Here is a 25,921-nt window from a genome sequence, read left to right as displayed (position 1 = left end):
CTTTGCATGTAATATGTCAAAACATAGCTTCAAAACTACTTCCTAGAAATCATGGAAAAAATACTAAGTACTAAGGGGTACTTCATCTCAATCTTCATTCTTGGCCATAAACGGGAAATTTACGTAATGAGGCTTGTATCTCGTCATCATTTGGCCTAAAGGTGTGGCTTGCTACGACTGTAAGTCTAGTAACAACATCTCCATAACTAGTGAAAGAAACCTTGTATTTACTTAGAACATCTTGCATTTTATTTAAGAATACGTGGAGACTTATCAATTTATCAATAGAGGTTAAAGAAAAATGATTAGCTTCAATTTTTGTATGAACCAATAAACTAAATTTGGAAAGCACTGTATCTTCAGACAACAACTTCTTGTTTTCATCTATTAATCCAAAACAAATTTCAAATTTGGCAAGAATATCTTGGTAATCTTCAACACATGACTCAAGGGTTGATTCCCCATCTTTAATCAAATTTTTAGTAACCTCAACTCCATTGGCTATGAGTTCCTCATACTCGACATATTGCTTTCTAAAGGATAAGACACCATAGTCACACAATATATCCAATTTGAAGTTTGTAAATTTGAGCCAAGTTTTTGGATCTTCTTCTCAAGATTGCGAGTCTTGAGACAAAGCCTCATGTGTGTGTTTCAAGTTGGATTTAATTTCTTCCAAATCCTTCAACATCCGAAGAGTTAGCTTCATGAGTCATGTGTTTTATTGTAACAACTTGTCTGCCCAAGAATCTATTGCCTTTGCTTTATCTTAGGCCCTTTCAACCTTCTTTATAGATTCCTCAGCAATGGAAGATGACAATGGATCAACTGTTTTAGTGGATATAATGAGTTTCAAAAGAACTGAAACAATTTTTTCATTTTGTTCCTTCGACTGATCTTTCTTCTCCTTAAGCTCATCATACCTTTGAATCAATGAAGCCACAAACTCTTGTGTATCATGCTTGTTACTATCATGTGTTTGTTTCCCAAGCTCAACTCTTGTGATTTTATAATATGTAGGCTAAATATCCTCACCAAGCTTATCTGAAGTTGGCTCTGCCACCTCACCATATTTAATCTCATTTTTATCTACTCCAACCCTTGAGATGGTCTTGGTCCTCTTGGTTACCTTAGACTTGGCGGGACAAGCTGTTTGAAATCAAAATCACTTGGTGAAATCTCTTGCTTCTTCCTTTTAGGAGTAATTGTCCTTATCCATGAAGGAAGATTGGAGGAATCAACTTGAGTATCTTCAACTATAGTTTGTGAAGCCTGGACAAACTACGTCTGCATTATAGTTGACACTATGGGTGGGGCATCAGTTTGTACTGCAACAAGGATATGCTTTGTTGTTGCATGAGACATGGATTCAAACATAAACTTGTCAAAGTCAGTGATAGTGGAAGTAGATATACAAGACAAGTTTGGATATAAGGTGTAGGAATCAAATACACTATTCAAATTATCTTGTGGCTCTAGGATGGACTCGATGGCTAAGAAAGAAATAGTTTGAGTAGATATAATAGGCGCTATAAGAGTCACCATTACTATTAAAAAAGTATCAACATTGGTATCCAAAGGGAATGCGGGAACACTTATAGGAGTAGACACCTGAGAAACATCATCAAGGGTAGGTTTTGAACTCAAGGCAACTAGAGATTCTTGTATTTTTTCTTCTTGATCCTGTTCACCTTGACCATCATCTTGTTCTTCAATCTATTCTTTTCCTTTAATAGGTGTTCCTTCTTGGGATCTATTCTTGTCTTTTTCAATATTGATCTTAATCTTGGTCCCCTTGGAAGAAGAGGCATCTTCCTTGTTCTTCATTCTCAATTCAAATTTCCAACCAACTAGCCTTGTTGTATCATCCTTTGACCTAGTTTTGAACTTCTTCAACTTTATGCCTTTTCTTTTCAACCAGGCATTAGTATTGGCCAAAATAGTTTGACACCTTTCCTTGATGGATATGCACTCCTTTTAAGATCAGTGAATGGGACGAAGAGGAGTTTTTGCAATCTTATGTTGTTCATAGATTGGATCAACCTCCTCTTCATCATCTACCATGCCTTTTGGGATATCAACCAAATCTAGATCAACAATTTGCTCCAAAGTGAGCCTACTATAATCCATTCTACTGATATTCTCTTTTTTGCGAAGATCAATCTAGATGTCTTCAATGCGGTGTACATGAGTGAAATCCCTTTTTATCTTATCTTTCATACCCCTATAGTCAAAATCTCTTCTGATTTTGAATTTCTTCACTTTGATCTCCTAAAGTTCTATTTCCATAGCTTTAGCTTTGGCAGAGGTTGCCAATGAATACCTCCCAATGACAAGAGGATTTTGAATAGATATGATAAAATCTACTTTATGGGCAACTGATTGCTTTGCATGAACAACCATTATCTGCCTTCCTAGATCCATCAGGATAATATTATTTGTGGGGTACCTTGTGACCATATATGGTTGATCATCAAAGCATCCTACTCTCATACAGGTAAAGGTAAGAAATTGTGGGAAAAGGAACCCATACTCATTGACCTTCGTTTATTTAGCTTCTAACACTCTTCTCTTCTTCTTAAGTGTTTTGTCAAATGAACACATGTACATACCATATAAGACATCTTTAACCCTTATATAATGATGCCTTCTTGTCTTCATGGTGAATTGGTTATAATATGTCCATATCGGTACTTTTGTTTTGTCACCCTTAGTGGTGAGATTGGGAAACTGTTTGAATGAAGCTACAATGTAGACCACGTATGAATTCATATAGAAGATGAGAGTAGTGTGCACCTATGAAAGTTGTTCACACAAGGCATAACTAATTTGTTCACCCTAGAAGATATGTTGAACACCCTTTTTCATAATGGATATGTACCTATACATCCATGTCTCAAATACATTGGATTTCTTCAATCCTTGATCCTGTCGAGGAGAGTGATCATATCATTAATATCCTCTTTAAAATCACTTTGGTAAAGATTAGGCCACCTGGTAGTCATGAATCTTAGCTTCAAAAGCCAATTGGTATTGATGTTCTTATAGGATTCCTCATTTTTATTATAGTGAGCTTGAGATTTCTCAATGGTGATGTTAGCTTGTGCGTGAGGAGATGGAACCTTGAAAATTTTATCAACAATTTTCGGATCCAACCAGATAATCACTTTATGATCATCATCCTTGATGGTTCTTGTTTCTCTATCAAAATGAGATGCGCAAGCAAGAATAAATTTTGGTTCCAAAGTAGCCACTGAGAAAGACAATACTGGGTGAATGTGACTATTAAGAAGCTATTGCATGCCTGGTGATGATGACTGATCTTCAGTTCTCTTGATAAAAGCAGACATATTAACATGCACTATCGTTGTATCCCCGATCTCCTTAATGTTAGAAACCACTAAAGAAGGTGAGATGGTATTTTGGTACTTGTATTTCATTTTCTTATTAGGAGTGAAAGTTGGCTCTTCTGACATCGAAACTAGATCTCAAAGATGAGGTGGAAAGACCATAGTATTAGAACATCTTCATGTGACATAGAAAGCTCCATGACAACTTCTCTAGAATGGGGACCGTGTTACAATATCAAGACAAACGCTTTGATATATTGAATTTTATAGATCACGTGTGCAAACATAAATGATTTACAAAAAGATGAGCCTGACAAGAAGGGTCATGGGCTAGGTGTGGGGTTGATGTCATTATCACAAGTGAGAAAGGAAATATAAGGCTAATGAATAATTTTGGAAAAATCCAAAAGAGGTTTGCAATCGGGTCCTTGGAACCCGATTCCAAGACATGGGATGTGTATTAACAAAGGAAATTCTGACATACAAATATGAGGAGGAAAGAGAAATATACATGTAATCGGGCCTTTAAGATTTGATCACATATATATGAAGTGATACTACCTATTGTAATCGGGTCTTAAAGACCCGATTACAAGTAAACGATGCTTGGAAGAACTTATTGTGATCGAGCCTTAAAGACCCAATTACAAGTACACTTGTAATAAAAAATCTTCATCTTCTAGTCGAGGCTACAAAACCTGATCACAAGGTGGAAAGATGTACAAGTACAACAGTTGCGGTCAGGTTTTGAAGGCATGACTTCAAGGTTATTGTCCCTTGTAGTCAGGTCTTCAAAACCCGAATGCAAAGAAACGAGAGCAAAGGTATCAATAGATTGTGATTGGAGCTTGGAGATCGAACCACAAGGGTTTCTAAATTATGGTTGGATCTCCAAGACTCGACCACAAGAGAATGCAGCTTTTGATAACACGATGTTGGTCAAGCCCAAAGACCCAACCACCGTCAAAGTCTGACTTAGAACATTCAATAAAAACTCTGGTTGAGGCTTTGGACCTGACCAATATCAAAAAGACACAAAGAAAAAAGAAAGATTAATACAAAACATGAATGAAAACAAAAACCCTAATGAAAATCGAAAAGGAAAAACAACATACTTGGACAAAGAAATGCAAAAAATTTAAAAGCAATAATCCCAAAAAAGAATATGTGATTTTCCAAACGCCAACAAAGCTCAATCCATTTGCAAAGGTAACAATAAAGTTTTCAATCTAAAAAATGGGATGAAAAGTGATAAGAAGAAGATTAAAACCTAATCGACTTCTAACTCTTCAAGGCATTTAATGCTTCTAAAGATGCAATCGGGTCTTTAAACCTCGATGACAAATAAAAACATCACAAAAATGTAATTTGGGTCCTAAAGACCAAATTACAAATAAAGGAGAAACAAAAATGTAATAGGTTTTTTTGATCGCAATTAGACGTAAAACCAATACTTGGACAAATAAGTGATAAGACTGAAAAAGATAGCCTATTGACTTCATTTAGGTTGAAAACGTGTTAGAGGCAAAACCACTCTTAAAGATTTATCATTAATATCTTGATAAGTGTACCCCAAAACAAAAAGGATTATGAATTGGTAAAAAATTCGTAGGGGTTATCCCATTTTTATCAAAACTAAAAATGGAGATAACAAAGACACGTTGGGTTCATCAAAATGAAATAGTAGAAATAGGAGTCTTAGCCTATAAATATAAACTAAGAACCTATTTAATCACCATTGCCACTATTTATTAAGGAGAATAATAAAAAAGATCCAACTTTAGTCCCAAAGGAGAGCTAGATGTTGTGTTTGATTATTTCCTCTTTTTGATTGATTTTGATTGGATACACTTAAGATGAGAAATGATGCCAAATAGACAATAATCAACATAAACAGATAGATATAGAACTAGAAATCAAAATATAAGCTTGGATCTAGAAAGAGATGTAGAAAGGAACCTATAGCCAAAACATGAACCTAAAATAGTTATACTATGAAGCTAGGCACCTTAGTCTAGATCAGTGTCTTGTGGGTTGAGGCTTTGAATCTTGGATCAAGAGGTTTTATAGATCACACTCTCTAAAATTCATCTAAAAAGAATTGGACTATGCAACTAACTAGATTAGTTTTAGGGTTTTTTCCTGTTTAAAGTTAGGAATCATGTGTCTCAATTTGATCTACAAATTTTTGCCACTTTTTGCTATTGGATCTATAACTTGCACATATGTAAAGAGAGAAAATGTTGTACTGTATAGGAGCTTTCCTAAGTCAAACCTCGTGTTGGTGTTTTCACCTCCACAACAACTATAATGATGAAGAAATAAAACTTACCCCTAGTACGACAAAGGCTAAATCTAAAAAGAAATGCTTGAATTGAAATGATATTACCTTAGGAATTGATAATGGTGGTGATACAATGCTCTTTAGATAAGACCCTCAAGTATTTATACAATAACATAACAATATCAATCAAAAAATAATACTTGAGTGTAGATGGTTGTAGCTTGCTTCTCCATAATGCTCAAAGTTTGAAGATGATCGCTTAATAATGCTTTCTCAAATAAAAGTGATTGATAGTGCTAGGATTGGTTAGATGTTCAAATGAATTGAAACGATGTCTTTGTATAGGGCTCACAATGTAATTCCTATTTTAGGTTGACTCCCAATAGTCATATCAAATTATCAGGATTGGATAACAAATGGTGGGAATCAACATTTACACATGTTTGACAGGGCCCTTTTTGGAGGGACTATGATGGTAGGCACCCTAGTCCACTCAAAAAAGGAGTAGATAATGATAGTTGCAGAGTAGAAGGTCTTAGGTCATAGGATCCGGTCACCAAATAAGCATATGACAAGAGCTTGGTATTGACAAGGCGAAGAATAGGCTTAAAATGAGTTATGAGAAAGCACACTTAAGCAAGGACCCAAAAAGGAGCATGAAATTGTAAAAGGGTTACAATTTGTGACACTACAATTACAAATTTTGACACTACTATCACTTTAGACACAATACTTAGACAATACAATGACACTTCAACTCAAACATAGTATTATCAAACATCAGATAAGATGATTGAACACTTTTGATGAATTGTATAACTAAGTTATACTTCAACAATGCCGTGACACTCCAACTCAAATATATTATTGTCAAATATTAGATAAGATGATTGAACACTCTCTTTGAATGCACAAATAAATCATTAATAACATTGTACATAATAACTTTCATTCATATGTGTACTTATTTGATACATACTTTCTAATTGTATAACACAACATAATTTTAAACTATTAAATCTTCCAATTGTATTGAACATTATAGAAAATGCTCATAAGAAATCGGATCTCTCATGATTATCGACGTTGAACAAAATTTCTCTATTATATAGGTCAATGAGTTATTTTAGAACAAGAGATTCATGAATTTATAGTCAAACTTCTTAATAGAACTCTTAAAAAGAGAAAAATAATAGGTCTGTATATGGAGGCTGGTTTTTATAGCCATTTAGGTAGCCTACAATTCTTGGCGCATGCTTTCTTTACAAGCGAAAAAAAATGCAACCCTGAAAGAAGTTCAAACTCTGGAAAACCAAACCTGAAAAGATGTAAATGGAGCATCCTGCCTCTCTAGAGAACTCCTGCCCAATTAATTAGAAACCCTGTGTTTAAAATCCTGTAAATGGAAGGAGTTAATAGTTATAGAGAAATGGTACAAGAGTTTAAGCCAATATTTAATAGGGCCAAAGGCGTGCTGGAGGCATCCTCGCCTCATGCTCGCAATGCTGCTCTGCTTCCATTCCTTGTTCACATTCATCCTTCCGACTCAGGTCACCTGCATGTGCTTACGTCGGATTTCCATTTCAATACGTGGCATGCCCTCTTCAACTGTGATCAGCTTAATCAACTGGTCAACTTCCATCTTCTTTTGTTTTTTCCCAAAAGTTTCCTATTTTTTTCCTGAATACCAATTCACCAGTATACTATTTTTCTCTTAAACTTCTCCATCGATTGCACGAAATGAATTTATCTTGCTTATTTAATTTAGAATGTTGGGAACTAAAAATTTGTAGCAACGATTGTGTAGCAACTGCTTAAATTGGATGTCTACCATGCTGTTATTAAGCCCTGAGCCCATAGTCACTGGGAAACTCAGGTTTAGTGATGTGATTCTTGTTCCTGCACCTGTATCGATAGTTGTAACTGTAATATTTGGCATGCACTTATTCATATAGTTAATTTTCCAATTACATCTTAAAGTCTTCACACCTGTATCTCACATGTCCTGGTGATTACGCCTGAGCCTTAGAGCTCAAAAATTAAGTAATATCACAATGCAGAAAATTTGTTAGATGCTATTTAAATAAGTTCAATACTAAGATATGTCATATTTAACCTAACAATGTTGATCTGAAATTTAAGAGAAAACATTTCTTAATAAATGATCAGTGGTAACGATCAACTATTTGAAGGCAGGAGATGGAGTGAAGATTGTGCTCTTCTTTAGGTATGTTACCTGGTGCCTCTCAATAAGGAAGCTTAACAGAGAGGTTCTGTGTATGAAGCTTTAGACCGTGGGCTTCAATCCATTCGTGGAATTGTCTTCAACTGTTATGATATGGGTACACCTTCCAGTCTCACCACTAGAGTTTTGGCATGTTGATTTAAGCTCTAATCAAAATGGGAGTCATTAGGCACCCATTTCACGATCCTCAAGAGACATCCAGTTATGTATAACTTCTAGTTAATTGGTTTCATACACAAATATATGGAATCATGAAATATCACAATCTGGGATGATATTTGGCAACAGCAATCGAGAACGGTGACCAACATACTATGGCAAAAAAGATGTTTTTCTTTATGATGCTCTCATTGAAGTTCTCTTTGTAAATTTTACTGTGTATGATGCCAAGTTGATTATATCTAATTTCTTAGACATAGTTCCCATTCAGACATGTTGGCAGATTGCTTGCTTTATGTCCAGGGACATTGATACCTCTTCTTACTAAGTTTTTTGTACGAAGATCTTGGGTCTTGTGTGTAGGCAAGTCCCATAATTTGTTCATTTCTTCCACCAACGGTCATAAACAGTTTCATTTGTTTCTATTTTTCTAAAGTTTGTGTTTATTCGTTTGTGGTAAAGGATCAAAATTACATCCTGTTTGTATATGCTAGTGTCATTAAAATCATTGACATTTTTCTGAAAGACATCTTATTACCCCTCTATTAACTTTTTGGGGGATTGTGTTCCTTGTAGCTTTACAATTCTTTCTTCCGTTTGATTAAAATTCAAAACTGAAGGCTCATTTAATTTTTTTCACAAAGAAATTCATTTCAAGTTCTTGGAAGTTTGATAGTATCTAGGTTTCGTTAATTGAGGTTCTCAGCATGGGCTCTCCTTATGGCCCAATTTTTCAATTCATTTCTTCAATGCAATATTGAGCTATCGTTTGTTTTTCTCATGAATTATGAAGAGGCTTATATCCAGCAGCCTGTTGAAATGGGCAGAAAGAAACACTGGGGTTCAACGAAAACTTATCCACATTCCTCCAAGTCTTGTATAAGGCCTTTACATCAGACAATGTAAAGATTGAACTTGGGGGTCCTGCAAGTGCAATCGGTGGAAAAGGTTTGGTTTTAATCATATTCAATTCAACATGTATAGGATGGAAAATAAGATTTCGATATGATTTTCAATATTTGTTCACCTGATATTTGAATTCTTGCCTGGTCTGCAAGGCAGGTGCAACATCTGCTAAGATTAAAGGAACTGCTACTTTTCTGGGAGCTTCAAGAAATGTATGCCTTCATCTGGAGTTGTTCAAAGGTCGAAGTGCAAATGATGCAGTGGGTGCCTTGGCATTGGATCTTTATGAGGCCTTTTACACAGGTAAGCTTCCTGATTATGTAACAAGCTAAATTTTTTAAAAGAGATATCAATTCAAATAATCTAATCGTTGCAAATATAGCCGTTAACATAAACATAGAAAGAAGGATTTTTTTTTTTTAAAACAGGAACAAGAATAACGATAACTGAAAGATGAATTACATTGAACTAAAATTAAGCATACATGTAAGATTAATAAATAAATAACTTGCATGAAATTAAAGAGAGATAGGGTTTAGAGAGTACTTTTCAACTGATGCTAAATTCTGAACTTAAAAACTCCGTCATGATACTGGTGAGGAGGGAAAGTATCATTAGGGCGCTTTTCCGCCCAACCACGGACTATCTAGTCTCCCGTGCCATATCCTTCTGGATTGGCCCGGCCCTTCACAGGGAGGTAAAGGAAAAAGGGAACTCAATGCCATCTGAGACTTGGTGTTAGGACCTACACTCTTAGTCGGTCATACACTAAGGGTGACTCCCTATTAGTATGAAGCTCTGACTAGAGGTCTATCCGGTACTAAAGATCAGACGAATGCATGCATTACGCAGCACCACCTTGGCCAAAGTTTTACACTGTAAGTACGAATTAACGCACTATCAATGATCTCACCCTTCTCGGCAATAAGTCTAGGTTTGAGGAGTTCAACTGAACTGAAAAGGGAACTAAGGTCCAACTTTTGTGTTAGCATTCAATAGACACAATTTTATTACTCTAAAGTGTTATCGGTACCTTCTTACTCATTTAAGACATTTAAGATTGCAATGTTTTACGATGTATCAACTGAATCCCTGGCTTGGGAAGTTAGGGGGCATAAGAGCTGCCAATTGTATGTACAATTCCTAAGTATGGAATATAACTTGCCGGACATGTCTCTGCTGTCAGGGCCTCTTGAGAATGAACTCCCAATCGTGATGCTAACTGCATCATGTACAATAGTGCTCTTCTACCCACTGCCTTCCTAGGCTAGGGTATAGGTTAGTTTTATAACCAGGAGGGTAATCTCAATTAGATAGTGTATTTGACATTGCTGATCGGTTTGTTCAGGTTTAAGCAAAACTGAGGAAGCTTGATTAAGGTGTCATCAGTCTTCTAAACATGAGACTATGCAAGTTTCGATTCTAAACTGAGGGATACTGCTGATATAATTGTTTTCAGTTTATTACACAGTTTAAGAATTCAAATCAACATATTATACATATACCGGTATGTAGTATTATACCTCCATGCTTACATACACACACACCCATGTATATGCAAGTACTCATACAGATTGTATATGTATGTAAGTATGTATATAACACTACATACACCCTTATTCGCTTAGTTTGTAAGAAAACAATGATACAAGTTAATCAACCCCTTTCTTTCCATAACTGAAATAGAATGGACTGTTCCTACAAGAGGTTGATACATTAACCCAACACTGATATAATGATGAGCCAGTAGTTCCGTTAAAGAACTCAGATATCTATAGTTTGCCCAAAATCTTTTATGAAGGAAGCAGGGTTTTGCTGTTCAAAGAAGCTAACAGCATAGTTGCAGCAGAGAAAATGTCTATATTTCCTTAGAATTGCAAACTGTTCAAACCCTTGTCTAACATCAGAAGTATAGGTTTTTTATAACTTCACGTTTTACATCAGACTTGTAGAAACTGCTGTGTAGGTTCTTATACACACATATTTATATATACTTAATGTATATACAAACATATATGTATAAAAACTTAGTACATCTTCTAATTTTAAGAGGAACAAAATAAATAAATGCAGTCACAGCTACGTAAGCCCTTCTTTATGAATTAAGAGCAGATTGGAAGAGAAATTACTTCCTAATTTACAATATAACAGCCACTAATTCTAGTTAACTATAGAATAATGCAGCTGTGGGGTGTATATTTCCTTTCCCATTTCAAACTGCCCAACCCTTCCTTGATTCAATGGTAATAATTATGATTTCTTACAAATACTGAAGATGCATTATGTATTTATTTTGATAGCATAAGGGTTAACACTTACCCATTTTCAAATTCTTTCAACTCTTTCAACATTCAACTACATAATGCAATTTACCCAAAAAAATATCAAGACATAATAAGAAAACATTTCTGCATTTTTGACTTCTTTAATCTTTTTTTTTTTTTGAAAACTAGAATGATAAAAGAAGAAGAATAGTCAATTTCGTAGGGCTACGTGACCTGAGAAAATAGAATCCGCTAGATAATGTACTCAAACGCCCTTTCCAAACAAAACCCTCGATATTTTGAAATGGCTGAGCTGAAATCTGGTAAAATTGCAGAGCAAAATCTTTATTCTTAGCTGTCTAAGAAGAAGAAGAGAATGGAGTGCCGTCCAAGATGAAGAATGAAGAAAGCATGAATCCTTTTCCTTCCTTTTTCCTTAAGTATTTGCCAAAACGTTTTTCCTCAATGCCACGCCCTAATACCAAGCGGAATTCTCAAACTGCCCAAGGAGTCATGTTAATCCCATGCTCCATTCTCACGCCTTCAGCATATTTCGCTTTCAGCAGAAGCTTCCCATGAAAATATCTTTCCATGCCTCCCTTAAAAAAATGAATGCATAATAATATATATATTTGGTGCTTTTTCCATTTTCTTTTCAAATGAAAACGATATATATTAGGAAGTATTGGAAAAGCGTTAAACCCATTCCTTTTTTTTTTAACTTGCTTACTCTATTCTTAACAAATCTCCTAATACCCAATAATTTCATAAGGCAAGATAGAGTGATGAATAATGGTTTAATTAAAAACTATATCCCTCACAATATTGCCATAATATATATAAGTCAAACGCTTAGCAACTTAAGGAGGGACAAACTTCATATCTCCCTTTCACATAACCCTCACTTGATTATAGAGTTGCCAGTTTAAAGTTGGTAAATAATAATTTATTTAATTAAAAATAAACATTGCCATACGATTTATAATTTAATTTAAATATACATATTTATTCATATTTATATATATGCGACCCATACTCCCTACGAATACCTGACTGGGGTAGTACGTATACGACCATGTATATGTACTCCCGTACCCAGGTATTCATATAGGATATATATGTAACATATATATATATTTATATAATAAAAGTAACATTAGTCCCAGCCAACTTGATTAGTAATTAATGAAATAATTAAATAATCGTAATAATTAATAATTACCTCATGAAGCGACAAACCCTAGGGTTATAAACCCTAAAATCTCTGCACTAACCTGCTAGGTTACCCAGCGCACTGGCTAACAAGGTCTGACAAGCTCAACATGGTTTACCTGGCTTAGGTTAGGGTTTTCAAACGGAATTGAGTCCTTTCCTTTCTTCCACCTCCCAACCTGATGATACTTTCCCTCCTTTCGGAGGACTACGGTCTCCTGCACACACTTGGCCCACGGAAATCGGTTAGATCCAAAACTTGTCTAGTCTTGACAATTAATAATTTATGACGAGTAAAGCATGATATCATATTGTTAACTGCAATTTCATCAATTTAATCAATCAAAGTACATCAATCATCATAGAAAGCATAATTATCATCATTCACATATGCATAGTCATTTGAACATATCCATTAATTAAAGCATGAAACTAGGCACATTATACATCTTACAAGTATATCAAAACGCACTAGGTTTAATATGTATCAGGGCGTAAATACTTCACAAAATTAACTAGGGAACAAGTGGGATGTAACAAATTACCTCTTAGCTTCTCGAGAATCAAATGCGATGCAAGGACTACCCATTATGCTTGAATAGCTTAATATTTGCTCAATAAAATATGGAATCTTGTACCAGTCAGTTGAGAAATACTTTATTTTCTCTACATATTTGAGGCTATTGTTCTGATGCAGACTAGTTGTTGGTGTTAAGAATTTCAAAGTTCTTGACAATCAGATTGTGTTAATTGTTGTTTCTGCAGCACGCCAATATGTCATAGGTGTTTTTGACAATCGGCTTGTGTTATAAGAATCAATCTTCATGACTGGTCTCTTCATGAGTAGTGGTTCACAAGAATCCATTTTTATGAGCCTGTCCTTTCTATTTGCATCCAGGTGATGCTTATAGGGGTGAAGTACAAGACTTTAGCTTAAACTCACTTAACTACATAGTTTCCCCCACTACAAGGTTTGCTTAGTGTGCTACCCCATTTGCAAAAGCTCCTGCAAGTGTTGTGCCTTATGAACCATTTATTGTGGGCCTTCCAAGCTCTTTAATTTTGATATAATTGATATTCTACACAATGTGCCAACTATGTAATAGCATTTTTTTGGAGTCAGTTGAATGTCAATATTGAATCAATCTTACTCATCTTAAATCTTTGATAGGTTCAAAGTATTTTTGTATTGCTTTAATCTTCAAAATTTCAAAGTGCTTTTTTGTGGCTTTAATCTACAGAATCTTGTGGACTGATATGCTTTAACAACCTTTGAAAGAGTTTATATGCAATTTGATCCTAGACCAAGGTTAATGATTTTATAACCATGAGACAATCTCAAAAGCTGTTTGTGATCTTATTAGAATCAGACAAGGCTATACATAAAATCATTATATATGAGTCTTATTTTAATTTGTATGCCCTCAATGGTAATTACTAATTATCTGATAATGCTGGAAAAGAACGAATGCTGAAAATAAAATAAAAGGTGCATGCAAGGTAAATTTTTTGAGAGGGTATGGATGCCGATTTGAAATAAATGCAGGATGGTATGGAAACTTCCTTGAACAAAACATACTCTCAAACCCGTGCACAAAGAGCTTCTTTCCCAAAAAATATTTCCATCTCGTTACAAAAGCCAACTTGTAACTAATTTCCCATACTAGCGCTCTTTTTTGTTTGCATTGGATAAGTTTCTAGTTTTCTTACACAAATTACATCTAATGAACCAAAAGCCAAGTGGACCAACAAGATGGGAACCTATGGACCAATGAAGACAAATTGAAAAAATACTTAATAAACCCATACAATTGGTCCTGTTGGACCCACGAGGTGCAAATGACTAGTGCCCAAGCTTATCATTATCAAGCACTATAACACAAAGCCAAATTCACCTAGAGGGAACATTAACCTCAACCTTAGGTGTTGATAGATTCAAGAAGCACTCACAACTTCATCAACAAAGAGTTGGCTTCTTGTCTAAACTGTTTTATTCATCTAGCTCCAGTTTGAGGTCATGATCGGTGATGGGGGAACAATCAGTTGGTCAAGGAACTGCCATAGTATTAAACATGCCATGAGAGAATATTGGATCAACTACCCTATGTTTGCTATTCCCATGGGTGGACCAGACATTGTTTCGGGAGTCTAATGGATTACTACCTTGGGAACGATTCAGATAAACTTCCAAGATTTTTCTTGCATTTTCATTTAGAGGGCAGGCCATGTGAACTAAGAGGGTTGTGTGCAAAGTCTCCACAAATGATTAGTTTTGATCAAATACAAAAGATGTCTAGAAAGGGTGTGGATGGATTTGTGGCCCAATTGTTTTCATTTTTTTTTTTAAAATAAAATATAGGGGGATCTGTATGTGGCTCAACTACAAATAGAAACACCTATCAAAAAGGAAACATATGAAACTAGCAATCCATTGTGTCAGTAGACACTACACTTTCCTTTCTTTCTTCTCAATTTGGTTACTATGTGCTTGTTGATTAAAACTTAACATATTTTTTTCTTGGCTTAACCTCTTTCCATCCAAACAATTCCTCATTTGCTTCGTAATCTGTATAAGAGGAATCGGATAATGGCTGATTCATCATTACTAGCAAGGATTCTTGAAGACTTAACACAGAATCATGCATAATTTCTTTTGGGAAGAGCTTAAAGGGGATGTCCGAAAATATGTGGTCGAATGCATGTTATGCCAGCCAAAAAGGGAGACAATTAAGATTCTAGGTCTTTTGCAACCTTTATCTATTTCATCATTGGTTTGTCAAGTTTGAAGGAAAAAATGTGTTGGAAATGTTGTCATTAATGTCAAAGCTTGTTGATTGTTAATCATAGTTACTAGGAGACATGTCTCCAGGGGCCTCTTACCCCTGGAGACACGTCTCCAGTACCAAAGATGTCTCTGGAAACTTCTTGACGCTTAGGGTGCTTTTGGCTACCATTTCTTGCCATCTCTAAAGGCTTCTGACTAGAAATTGACGTCTCTTACCAGAAAACTTACAGCAAAATGCAGTAATAGGCAAAAAAAGGAAAGAAAATAAATAAAATAAGCTTGGAGCAAAGCAAAGTCATAGGGAAATTAGTAATAACTAATAAGGAAACTGTGTCGCATGAAGACAAAAATCCATGCAAAGTTATAGTGATCAAATATAATGACAGTGTAGAATTTTTTTGAGGGGCATAAACAGTTGTACGATTGATTTCTTGTAATTTTAATGGTCTAAAGAGAAATTGCTTTTACAATTTAGCCAACAATATTAAGTGTGCTCAACACCTATTTTACCTTACTTTTACTTTCACTAAACCATTTAGCTAGCTATGTGTTGATGTGTTTTTTGTACACGACCAAACACAGAATAAAATACCCAGAGGTATCTTATCCTCTCTTGATTAAAGTCTCCGAATGCTGAAGATGTCGCGAAAAGGATCAATCGGGATGACTTCAAGGTTCTTTTTGTAGGATCTCTACATGTGGATAAGCTCTCTGTGGTATGATGTGATTTTGCTGGAATCACAAGGGGACTTACACTCAATGACCTAAACGTCTGATTTGCTGGAATCACAAGATTTCACTGGCCTAAATTTTGAAAAAAAAAGGAAAAGGATGAGGGTGAGGAAAGGATCTAATTCTGACACTAAGAATGTAGGAGCAATGATTGATCTTTGATGAAATTCTAACTAAGTCTTGTTTTGACATCGTAGGACCATCTCCACAAGGTTAGTGCGATCTTCGGAGGAAAGCTCTATGATGTTCAGATCATCGCTACAGGCATAGACACCATCAAGCTGATGCATATCAGTGAAGAAGCGACAATTGAAGTTGAGCTTAAGCTGAATGATTCCAGTTGACTACACAAGGCAAGTCTGCAATCAACAAACTGCTAGTAGTATGGAAATACAAATTTCACCATCAATCAAACACATTTCTTCCACTCATCTAATAACATGAAATCAAATCTGAGAAGTATAAAGACAATGCAAATTGTTGAATCGACCCATAGATTTCACCATTTCTTCAATGAAGTTTTACAAGTCTTTTACAACAACATCTTGGCAACAATCTTTGCCTTCTCTTGCTATTCTACTCTAATTGCTATTCTATCAACTGACTATTCACTATTAGCTAACTATTCACCTACTATCAACTATCGACTAACTATTTTCTATTAGCCTTTACAAATGAAGAGCCGGGGCTTATATAGTGCCCTTAATACAATTCAATGGCTAAGATCAATTTCAGATCAATGGCCAAAATTCTACAATGAAAACCCTAATTAGGGTTTGTTACAACAAACTCAATTCTGACCAATGAAATAATTGTATTAATTGGACACATGTCTTCTTTGGAATATTCGACCAATGGATAGCTGGGGTAGGTACATCGAAGTTTGTGCCACCTTTAATGAGTCAGGTACATTGAATCTGGACATGCTGAGGTGGACCAACCCGACTGGAGGAGTGATGACTAGAATGCCAATTTGTCTGATACTTGCAACTTGGTAGATATCCAATTCGATGATGTTGAGAAGCTAGCTTTAATTAATTCATCTGAAACTATCTGCTTCTTCAACGAACCCTTGCTCTGACTTCTTTTGTCTTTGATGTGCAGGATGATGATGTACCTCGCCTTGGAATGCTGGATTGGAAGAGGTTATTCCTGATGATGCTTGACCGAAGAAGGCCGTCCTTGTCGATGCTAGACAGGAGGAGGTCGCCATTGTCCTTGCCCGATCTTCTTCGTTGAGAGTCTGCTAAGTAATAGATCCTCTGGCTTTGGGTGGTTATTTGAAACCTACACAAAAACTTAAAATTAGTCTTTGAGCATCATACCTTAAAGCATGAAATTTAAGACCTTTCAAGGGTATAACTTAAGATATTAATTTGAAAAAGACATGATAAATCAAGAATTATACATTTTCAAATTAATTATGAATGGAAATTGGATTTTCAAGACTTAGACTTTACAAAATTGCTATGAAATCACAATAAGTCTTGAATAAGAACTTCAAAAAAAATGATTCTTCATACCTCCTCCTTGAATGCCTAACTATGAACCTTGAAAAAATGGAAGAAAGAAGCTCAAAATTTGCTGGAAAAAGATTGAATTTCTGGCCTTCTTTTGGATGAAATATGCCTCAATTAGCCTTTTCGCCTTCCACTAGCCTCCAACCACTCAACAATTTCTGGAAATTAGCCTCCAATCTTAGCAAGAAATTCGCTCCAATCTGCCAGAATTTGCTCCTCCAATCTGCTCTTGAAATTCGCATGAGAGGAATAATGAATGAATGATTTGAAAATGCTACAACACTCCTCTCTTATATAGGGCGCTCGCCCTAATCAACCATGAGGCCGACCTAGCAAATAAACAAAAATAAAATAAAATCCCCTTTTAGAAGGAGGCCGACTTGCTTGTAAAAGCAAAGAAATGAATTTTGAGCGCTCACCTTGATTTTTTAAGTTTTAAAATCAATTCCAAGGCTTCAAAGGTGGTTTTTTTTTTATTTGCTTTAAGGCTTGGAAATTAGTTAATTAAATTATAAAGGCCTTAATTCATGCGAACTTGATTTAGCTTCCCAAATGTCTTGAATTTGGCAAATTTAGTGAAAATTGTGGGCTAGCTTAGGAATATTAAGGTTTGATCAAGACTTAATGAAACTTGTTTCCTCCTTAAGCATCAAAATATCCAAAGTGATGGTTTGAACCCCTTGTCTAGACTTGCTCACTTGATAAAATTGAAATTTTCTCAACCAATATTTGCAAATTTCCACGTCTTTGTATTCTCAATCTTGCAATTTGCCTTAGACTCAATCAAACAAGGTTGAATGATAGATTTTTTGATATTTTCGCGCTGGACCCTTTGGAAGGGTCAAGAGCGATTTTTCCAATTAGGTCTTGAATATCTCATTTCTTTCACTCCAAAATCTCCCGGAAGGCGAGCTTATGCTTGTTTTGACCTAATCAAGTCTTGCATTTCAATTTTTTTATGAGGAAATTAGGTGAAAATGTGAATTTCGCCCTGGACCCTCTGGAAGGGTTAGGAGCGATTTTTCAATTTTAGGCCAAAATTTCACCTTAGTTTGATCATTAAACTCCTTCAAGGCGATCTCCAGGGTTCATTTACCTCCATCACTGGGATAGCTCATCAAAACTTTGAAGGAAACATTGCATTTTTGGTAATTTCGCTCTGGACCCTTTGGAAGGGTCAGGAGCGAAATTCTCTCTTGAGCTCAAAATTCTCATTTTTTGAAGGTCTAGATTTCTTCAAGGCATTCCAAATAGGTTCTTTCACTGTAGTCCAGGCTTAATTTTATTCAAATCTGGAGGAAAAAGGTGATTTTAGGTTTTTTTTTGCCCTGGACCCTTTGGAAGGGTCAGGAGCGATTTTCCTTGCTTGGGCTTACTCTTTCATCATCTCAACTTCAATCCACTTTACAAAGCTAGGAAATAGTCCTCTTCATTCACCCAATCCAAGTTTGATTTGTTTTTGTAAGGCAAAATAGGGGATTTTGAGATTTTCGCCTAGGAGCGATTTTTAGGTTTTAGGCCTATTTTCCAATCCTTTCATCTTCAAATCACTTCCATGGCATAAAACATCTTGCCTTACTCCCCTTCAAGTCATGAAAACCAAAATCTCATCTTGAAATGCAAGGAAAATAGGAGGATTTGGAAATTTCGCCTTGGACCCTTTGGAAGGGTCAGGAGCGAATTTTCTCATGGCATCAAAACTTGCATCCTTAGCAATCCAACCCAACTTCAAGGCAATTCAAATGTCATTTTACACCCATGTCTAAGCTTGGCCTTGCTCAAACTTTGGAGGAAAAGATAGGTTTTAGGATTTTCGCCCTGGACCCTTTAAAAGGGTCAGGAGCGATTTTTCTCATTTGGGCTCAATTCCTTCAATCTTGATAATCATTGGCAATTTGGAGTCATTCCTAAGGCCTTCTTTAATCATGATCCACACTAGATTTGGCATGAAACTAAGGGAAAAGATAGATTTTGCTCAATTTCGCCCTGGACCCTCTGGAAGGTTTAGGAGCGATTTTCCTTTTTTAGACCAAAATCATCATTCTTTCAAACCCAATCTTTATTGCAAGGTAAATTCTCATCTTTCTTCGCCCTAGGAACAAGGTTTTAAGCTCAAGCAAGGTTTAAAATATAGGCTTGCAAGGAATTTCGCTCTGGACCCTTTGGAAGGGTCAGGAGCGAAATTTCCTTCCTTGGCTAAAACACTCATTCCTTAACTCCTTCAAACGTCCTTAAAGATTTCAATATGCCCATTTTCTCTTTCAACATACCTTAGACTTTTCAATTTGATTAAATAAGGCAAGAAATGAGTCCTAGGTTGATTTTTGCTCTGGACCCTTTGGAAGGGTTAGGAGCGAAATTCCTAATCTTGGCCAAAATCCTGACTTCATTTTCACATTTCTCCATCCAAACAAGTGTTTTGCCCTCAAAGATGCCTGGGAACGAGTTGGTTCTAAGTTTTGGTCAAAGTAGAATGTCCGATGGAGAATTTCGCCCTGGACCCTTTGGAAGAGTCAGGAGCGAAATTCGCTTTGGACCCTTTGGAAGGGTCAGGAGCGAAATTTGACTTTTTTGAACTCTCCGTCAGGATCATTTTATGGAATATAACATTTAAGTATAAGAGAAGTTATATTCCATATATACTTTCAGGATGTTTGAGAGTGGTTTCAGACCTCCAGGAGTTATATTGCAAAATCTAGTTTTTGGAGGATTCTTCAGTTTTCGAGACTTAGTCAAATTTTAGGATCAGGACATTCCAGACTTAGCCAAATTTCAGGATCAGGACATTCTAGACTTCATCACTCATCAACTTGACCTCACTCAAGCAGAACCTGCTATCTAGGTGATCCCCTTGGCGACACTCGAAAGTTAAAGGCTAACAGACAAAAACCCTAAAAGACCTAGAAAACAAACCCTAGAAAGCAAAAAGCAGGGGTCCCCATTTGCAATGGGGCGATGTGTGAATACGTCACAACACTATGATACCAACAGTATAAACAATTTTAATTTCAATTTTTGTTCATTTTTAAAGTTAATGTTAAACTTTACCACTATCCTTGTTTTCAAAGTTCTTTGTCAAGATATTTTCTGGAAATTATCAAATTATATTAAAAACAAATTGACATCGCCAAGTAGCCTTGTCTATTTTTTAAATTTAGCTGTACCAGTATCGGTACTAGTCTCTGGAGTCTACAATGTCATGTCCCCTCTTTAGCTCTGTCTAGCAGAGACATGTGAGTCAGCTTATTATGGGGTCTTGTAGGCTGACAGCGATGGATAGAGACTCAGTGTGGTTATACAGTGTCTGGGACTTGGTGTTCTGGCAGTAGTTGATTAGTTTGGAGCAGTCCCTTATTTTTAGGAGACAATTCCTACATTTATGGAGGATATCCCTACTATTTAGGAGGTTATGACCATACCCAGGGTTGGGTCTCCTTGAGATTATTCTTTGGGTTCAGTTTCAGAGGATTTGGGTTTGTTTCCTAGTTTCTAGGAGCATCCCTAGATTTTAGGGATGAGACTGCCAGTGGATCCTTGATTTCCGACTTCAGTCACAGATAGGTGGCAGGTTGACTTTCTGGTTTGTGGTGTCATTTGAGCTTTTTGCAGCTATTTAGGTTATATTTTTAATATTTCCTAAGTTAGCGTTTATTATTTAAATAAGGCTATGTTTATAGCCATTTTGGAGTAATAAGGGGTTTTTGGCCTCATCTGGATGCGTATCCCTTGGTGTAATAGCTCGTTGGAAAGGTCTTGGACTTTTCTAAATATTTCTCTTTTGACTCAGATCCTTTCGGTGAACGGATTTCTTTATATTTTAAAAAAGGTTGTTTTTCTATACACTTGGCAACTTAAAATGAGAAATATAACATTTTAACCCTAAACGCCCCATTGAGTCACTTTTAGGGTTCGAGCTAAGCGGGAAGGTGTTATAAGGAAGTTGTGACCTAACTCTTGGATATCTTTTACACATTCAAAACTTGCTTCTTGCGAATTTGCTCTGGTAGAGCGATTCTTCATCTGGGACGCAAACCCCAGGTTGGATATTGGCTGGGACGTAGCCCCTAGCAGTAGTTTGTCAGTAGATACTTCAGGGTGTTGGGCATTGGTTGACAGAGATTGGGTGCGCTATTGATTGCAGAGGATTCAGATTGCATTCAGAGGGTTTCATCAAGGCAGCTAACCTTATTCAACTGGCACGTGACTACAGCTGCAGCCCATTGGGAGTTGTGGTGGTGTCATTCTTCCTTGCTGTCCACGTTTGGTTTGTTGCTGGTGTGAAGAGCTGGAAATCTGCATATTGTATCTTGCTTATTCATTGCTGGTCAATTCATTTTCTAGCAGCTCCAAATTGGTAAATGATAATTGTTGTAATACAAGGAAATCGGATTATTGTCTTGATACGAGTTGTAGTATTTTAGATTGTAAGTGTTCTAATTTATGAACATTGTTTCCATTCTTATTTCGCACTCTTATTGTTTATTGTTTCTTTATATATATATCTTCAAAACTCCAAAACAAAAAGAAACAAACCCCCTTTCTGCACTTTTGTCTATTCTATAAGATCACCAGAAAATTACAAAAAACCTAGTTTATTAAATAAAAATTACAGCAGATCAGAAAAGGGATCCATTAGGGATCTTTCAGTGGTATCAGAGCTATCATCCTGCCAGCCTGTAGGGTTTGTGTGGACTTTTCACACTAGGGTTACATTTTATTCTATGCATCCGGGTAGAGAGGAGATACACAAGTATTATACACGCAGGGTAGCTCAACAGGAGCGTGAGATTGGAATTGAACAGGTACCCAGTATGGCAGATGAACAAGGGGGTGCTAGATAGAACCGGATTGAGGATGAAGAACGGGAGATGATGAGAACTCTAATCACTACATAGCCCAGGATAGTCCAGACACTTGACAGATTACAGGAAACCTTGGCACGAATGGAGTTGGATAGAAACAGGGGTAGACATGGGCGGAGCAGATCAGTTTACAGCAATTATCATTTACCAATTTGGAGCTGCTAGAAAATGAATTGACCAACAATGAATAAGCAAGATACAATATGCAGATTTCCAGCTCTTCACACCAGCAACAAACCAAACGTGGACAACAAGGAAGAATGACGCCACCGCAACTCCCAATTGGCTGCAGCTGTAGTCACGTGCCAGTTGAATAAGGTTAGTTGCCTTGATGAAACCCTCTGAATGCAATCTGAATCCTCTGCAATCAATAGCGCACCCAATCTCTGTCAACCAATGCCCAACACCCTGAAGTATCTACTGACAAACTACTGCTGGGGGCTACGTCCCAGACAGTATCCAACCTGGGGTTTGCGTCCCAGATGAAGAATCGCTCTACCAGAGCAAATTCGCAAGAAGCAAGTTTTGAATGTGTAAAAGATATCCAAGAGTTAGGTCACAACTTCCTTATAACACCTTCCGACTTAGCTCGAACCCTAAAAGTGACTCAATGGGGCGTTTAGGGTTAAAATGTTATATTTCTCATTTTAAGTTGCCAAGTATATAGAAAAACGACCTTTTTTAAAATATAAAGAAATCCGTTCACCGAAAGGATCTGAGTCAAAAGAGAAATATTTAGAAAAGTCCAAGACCTTTCCAACGAGCTATTACACCAAGGGATACACATCTAGATGAGGCCAAAAACCCCTTATTACTCCAAAATGGCTATAAACATAGCCTTATTTAAATAATAAACGCTAACTTAGGAAATATTAAAAATATAACCCAAATAGCTGCAAAATGCTCAAATGACACCACAAACCAGAAAGTCAACCTGCCACCTATCTGTGACTGAAGTCGGAAATCAAGGGTCCACTGGCAGTCTCATCGCTAAAATCTAGGGATGCTCCTAGAAACTAGGAAACAAACCCAAATCCTCTGAAACTGAACCCAAAGAATAATCTCAAGGAGACCCAACCCTGGGTATGGTCATAACCTCCTAAATAGTAGGGATATCCTCCATAAATGTAGGAACTGTCTCCTAAAAATAAGGAACTGCTCCAAACTGATCAACTACTGCCAGAACACCAAGTCCCAGACACTGTATAACCACACCGAGTCTCTATCCGTTGCTGTCAGCCTACAAGACCCTATAATAAGCTGACTCACATGTCTCTGCTAGACAGAGCTAAAGAGGGGACATGACAGTCCTCCCCTCTCAGAGATGCTTGCCCACAAGAAACTGTAATGCTGGATGTTGTAAAATGGCCTCACCCTCCTAAGTGGCATCCTCTATGGGAAGATTTCTCCAACGTACCAAATACTCACGAATCACCCTGCTTCTCAACCGCCGTTCCCTCACCTCAAGAATCTCCTCAGGAACCAAAGTCAATTTACCTTCCTCATCCATGGGGGGCAAATCGAGTGAAACTGTAATATGCTGTCCAAGGGCCTTTTTCAGGCAAGATACATGAAACACATTATGAATTTTACTGCTTGGTGGTAACTCAACCTCATAAGCAACCTCTCCAACTCGCCTGAGTACCCTGTATGGTCCATAAAAACGTGGTTTGAGCTTCTCGGCTCCCCCCCCTTTATCAAATTATATTAAAAACAAATTGGCATCGCCAAGCAGCCCTGTCTATTTTTTAAATTTAGCTGTACCAGTATCGGTACTAGTCTCCGGAGTCTACAAGTACCCCCGTTTCTTCATAACCTTGTTGTTAATACATTGATGTCTAAGGTTTCTGAGTGTTGTCATTGATATCAGAGGTTGTTGATGTATTGTAAAAAACTTGTTGAAGTGTCCTAGGTGTCAAAGTGATTAGATTGTTAAATAGTTGTTTTAGTTTTTGGAAAGAGGTAAGTCCGGTAAGTCCAATCCCTTAAATGCACTATCTCCTTGTTGGCTGAATGATACCTGATTCGTAAACAATGTTTTAAACACAAACAATTTTATAGAATTGATATATCAACTAGAACAAACTCCTGCATTATCGATATCAAATGTTTTCAGTTATAGATCAAACTTCCTTTAGTAAAAATATTTCTAATCTAGATTTGTCATTTAGAGTAGAGGAATCAAGACTACATTCATAAACTGCGATAGCTTAGAGATTGCACAAATAAAGTGTAATATGATAAATTTTAAAACAATTAAAAAAAAAAGCAAATTATCTTCTAGTTTACAGGATATATTTTTTTTTGAAAGAAACTAACTAATTCAGGTGAAAAAGTAGTTAACTAACTAACTAACTATACTTCAGCATAAATTGAAACTAACTAATTGTTGGGTGAAAATTTTGTAAACTGGTGAAGGGTTACAAAATTTGAGTTTCACGATAGTACATGAGATAATACTTTTTAGAAGGCAAAGTACAATCTCTCCTAATTATAAGGGAAGACTCCCCCTTTCTATTGCAATTTCTATTTTCCCTATTCTACTTGTTAATTTTGCACTAATTCAGGATGTCACAACAACTTCGTTCTCTTTCTTCAGAACAAGTTCTATCTAATCCTTTTTTTAGAATAGTTTCTTTCTTTCAATTGAAACAACTCAAACTTGCAGTAATATTAAAACTATGCTAATTAGGAAGTTAGGTGTCCATGAAAGAACAAAGTCTTTCGTTACTTTTTTTGAAAATGACTTAGGAACAGGTCTTATGTATACAAAAAAACTCAAAGTTTGTTTCAGATACCTAAGTCCTATCAACCACTGTAACCCAAAATGCTGATATATTGCTAGCTCAAAGACTTTCAAATATATCGTAAGACTTTCTACTCTAACAAGATAAGTCAGTATAGCACAAAGACTTTACCTTCTTATCCACTTAATATAAACTTCAGAGATAATAAACAAAAGCTCAAAGACTTTCCAATATTACCCACACCAATTTCCTATACTTGAATTCTTAAAGTAACACAAAGTCTACCTTTATAAACTCAAGTTATTCCTTAATATTTTGCAGCAATAACAATACACAACTTAGATCTTCTAAGAACATATAATATAAACAACATACGAACATTTATATCATACTCAAGAATGATTCTGACACAAAGATTGAAAGCCAAACTTGTCTTCTCTTTGATTAAGTTTGCAAATTCACAATGTGAACACCAAGTCTCAATTTGCTCTCCACTTTAGCAGAGTTTTGTTGCATCAAATAATGATGGAAAAAGATCCTTATTACAATAGAAATCCTCATATATATAGAGGTGAGGTGCCGTATGAAACTAGGAAAATGCAACTAATTTGTGACCAAGTCAAAAGTAGAGACCTATTTGACTTAGAACATGTGCAGTCCTACATGTGTACTAGAGCATATACAAAATGACACTTAAGGTGTCGATTGACATTACAAAATGCCACTGGAAAATCACAAAAATGACTAAGTGTCATTTTCTCCATGTTGACTTATGCTTATGAAATTCTCCAAATTTCTGCAAGACATCTTTCATCTGAGCTCCATCGGGTCCCTGGGTATGGCTGGTGATAATTG

At 36.2% G+C, this 25,921-nt stretch overlaps 1 protein-coding gene across 3 annotated transcripts in view; it reads left to right on the top strand.

Moving 5' to 3' along the window:
* The first annotated feature begins 6,772 nt into the window (after positions 1 to 6,772).
* LOC131066721 (uncharacterized) overlaps positions 6,773 to 25,921 on the top strand; it is a 151,883-nt gene continuing 132,734 nt past the window's right edge. The window contains exons 1-3 of one of the 3 annotated variants that reach the window (XM_059219887.1): positions 6,773 to 7,264; positions 8,866 to 8,986; positions 9,101 to 9,247. In XM_059219887.1, coding sequence (XP_059075870.1) covers positions 7,037 to 7,264; positions 8,866 to 8,986; positions 9,101 to 9,247 — 496 coding nt within the window. In that variant the 5' untranslated portion in view covers positions 6,773 to 7,036. The remainder of the gene's footprint in view (positions 7,265 to 8,865; positions 8,987 to 9,100; positions 9,248 to 25,921) is intronic. The other 2 variants (XM_058001561.2, XM_058001554.2) reach the window with 2 other exon arrangements.

The sequence above is a fragment of the Cryptomeria japonica genome, chromosome 4, assembly GCF_030272615.1.
Source record: "Cryptomeria japonica chromosome 4, Sugi_1.0, whole genome shotgun sequence".
NCBI classification, from domain to species: Eukaryota; Viridiplantae; Streptophyta; class Pinopsida; order Cupressales; family Cupressaceae; genus Cryptomeria; species Cryptomeria japonica.
Note: the sequence above shows the minus strand (reverse complement) of the source record. Positions and strands in the feature narration are given on the sequence as shown.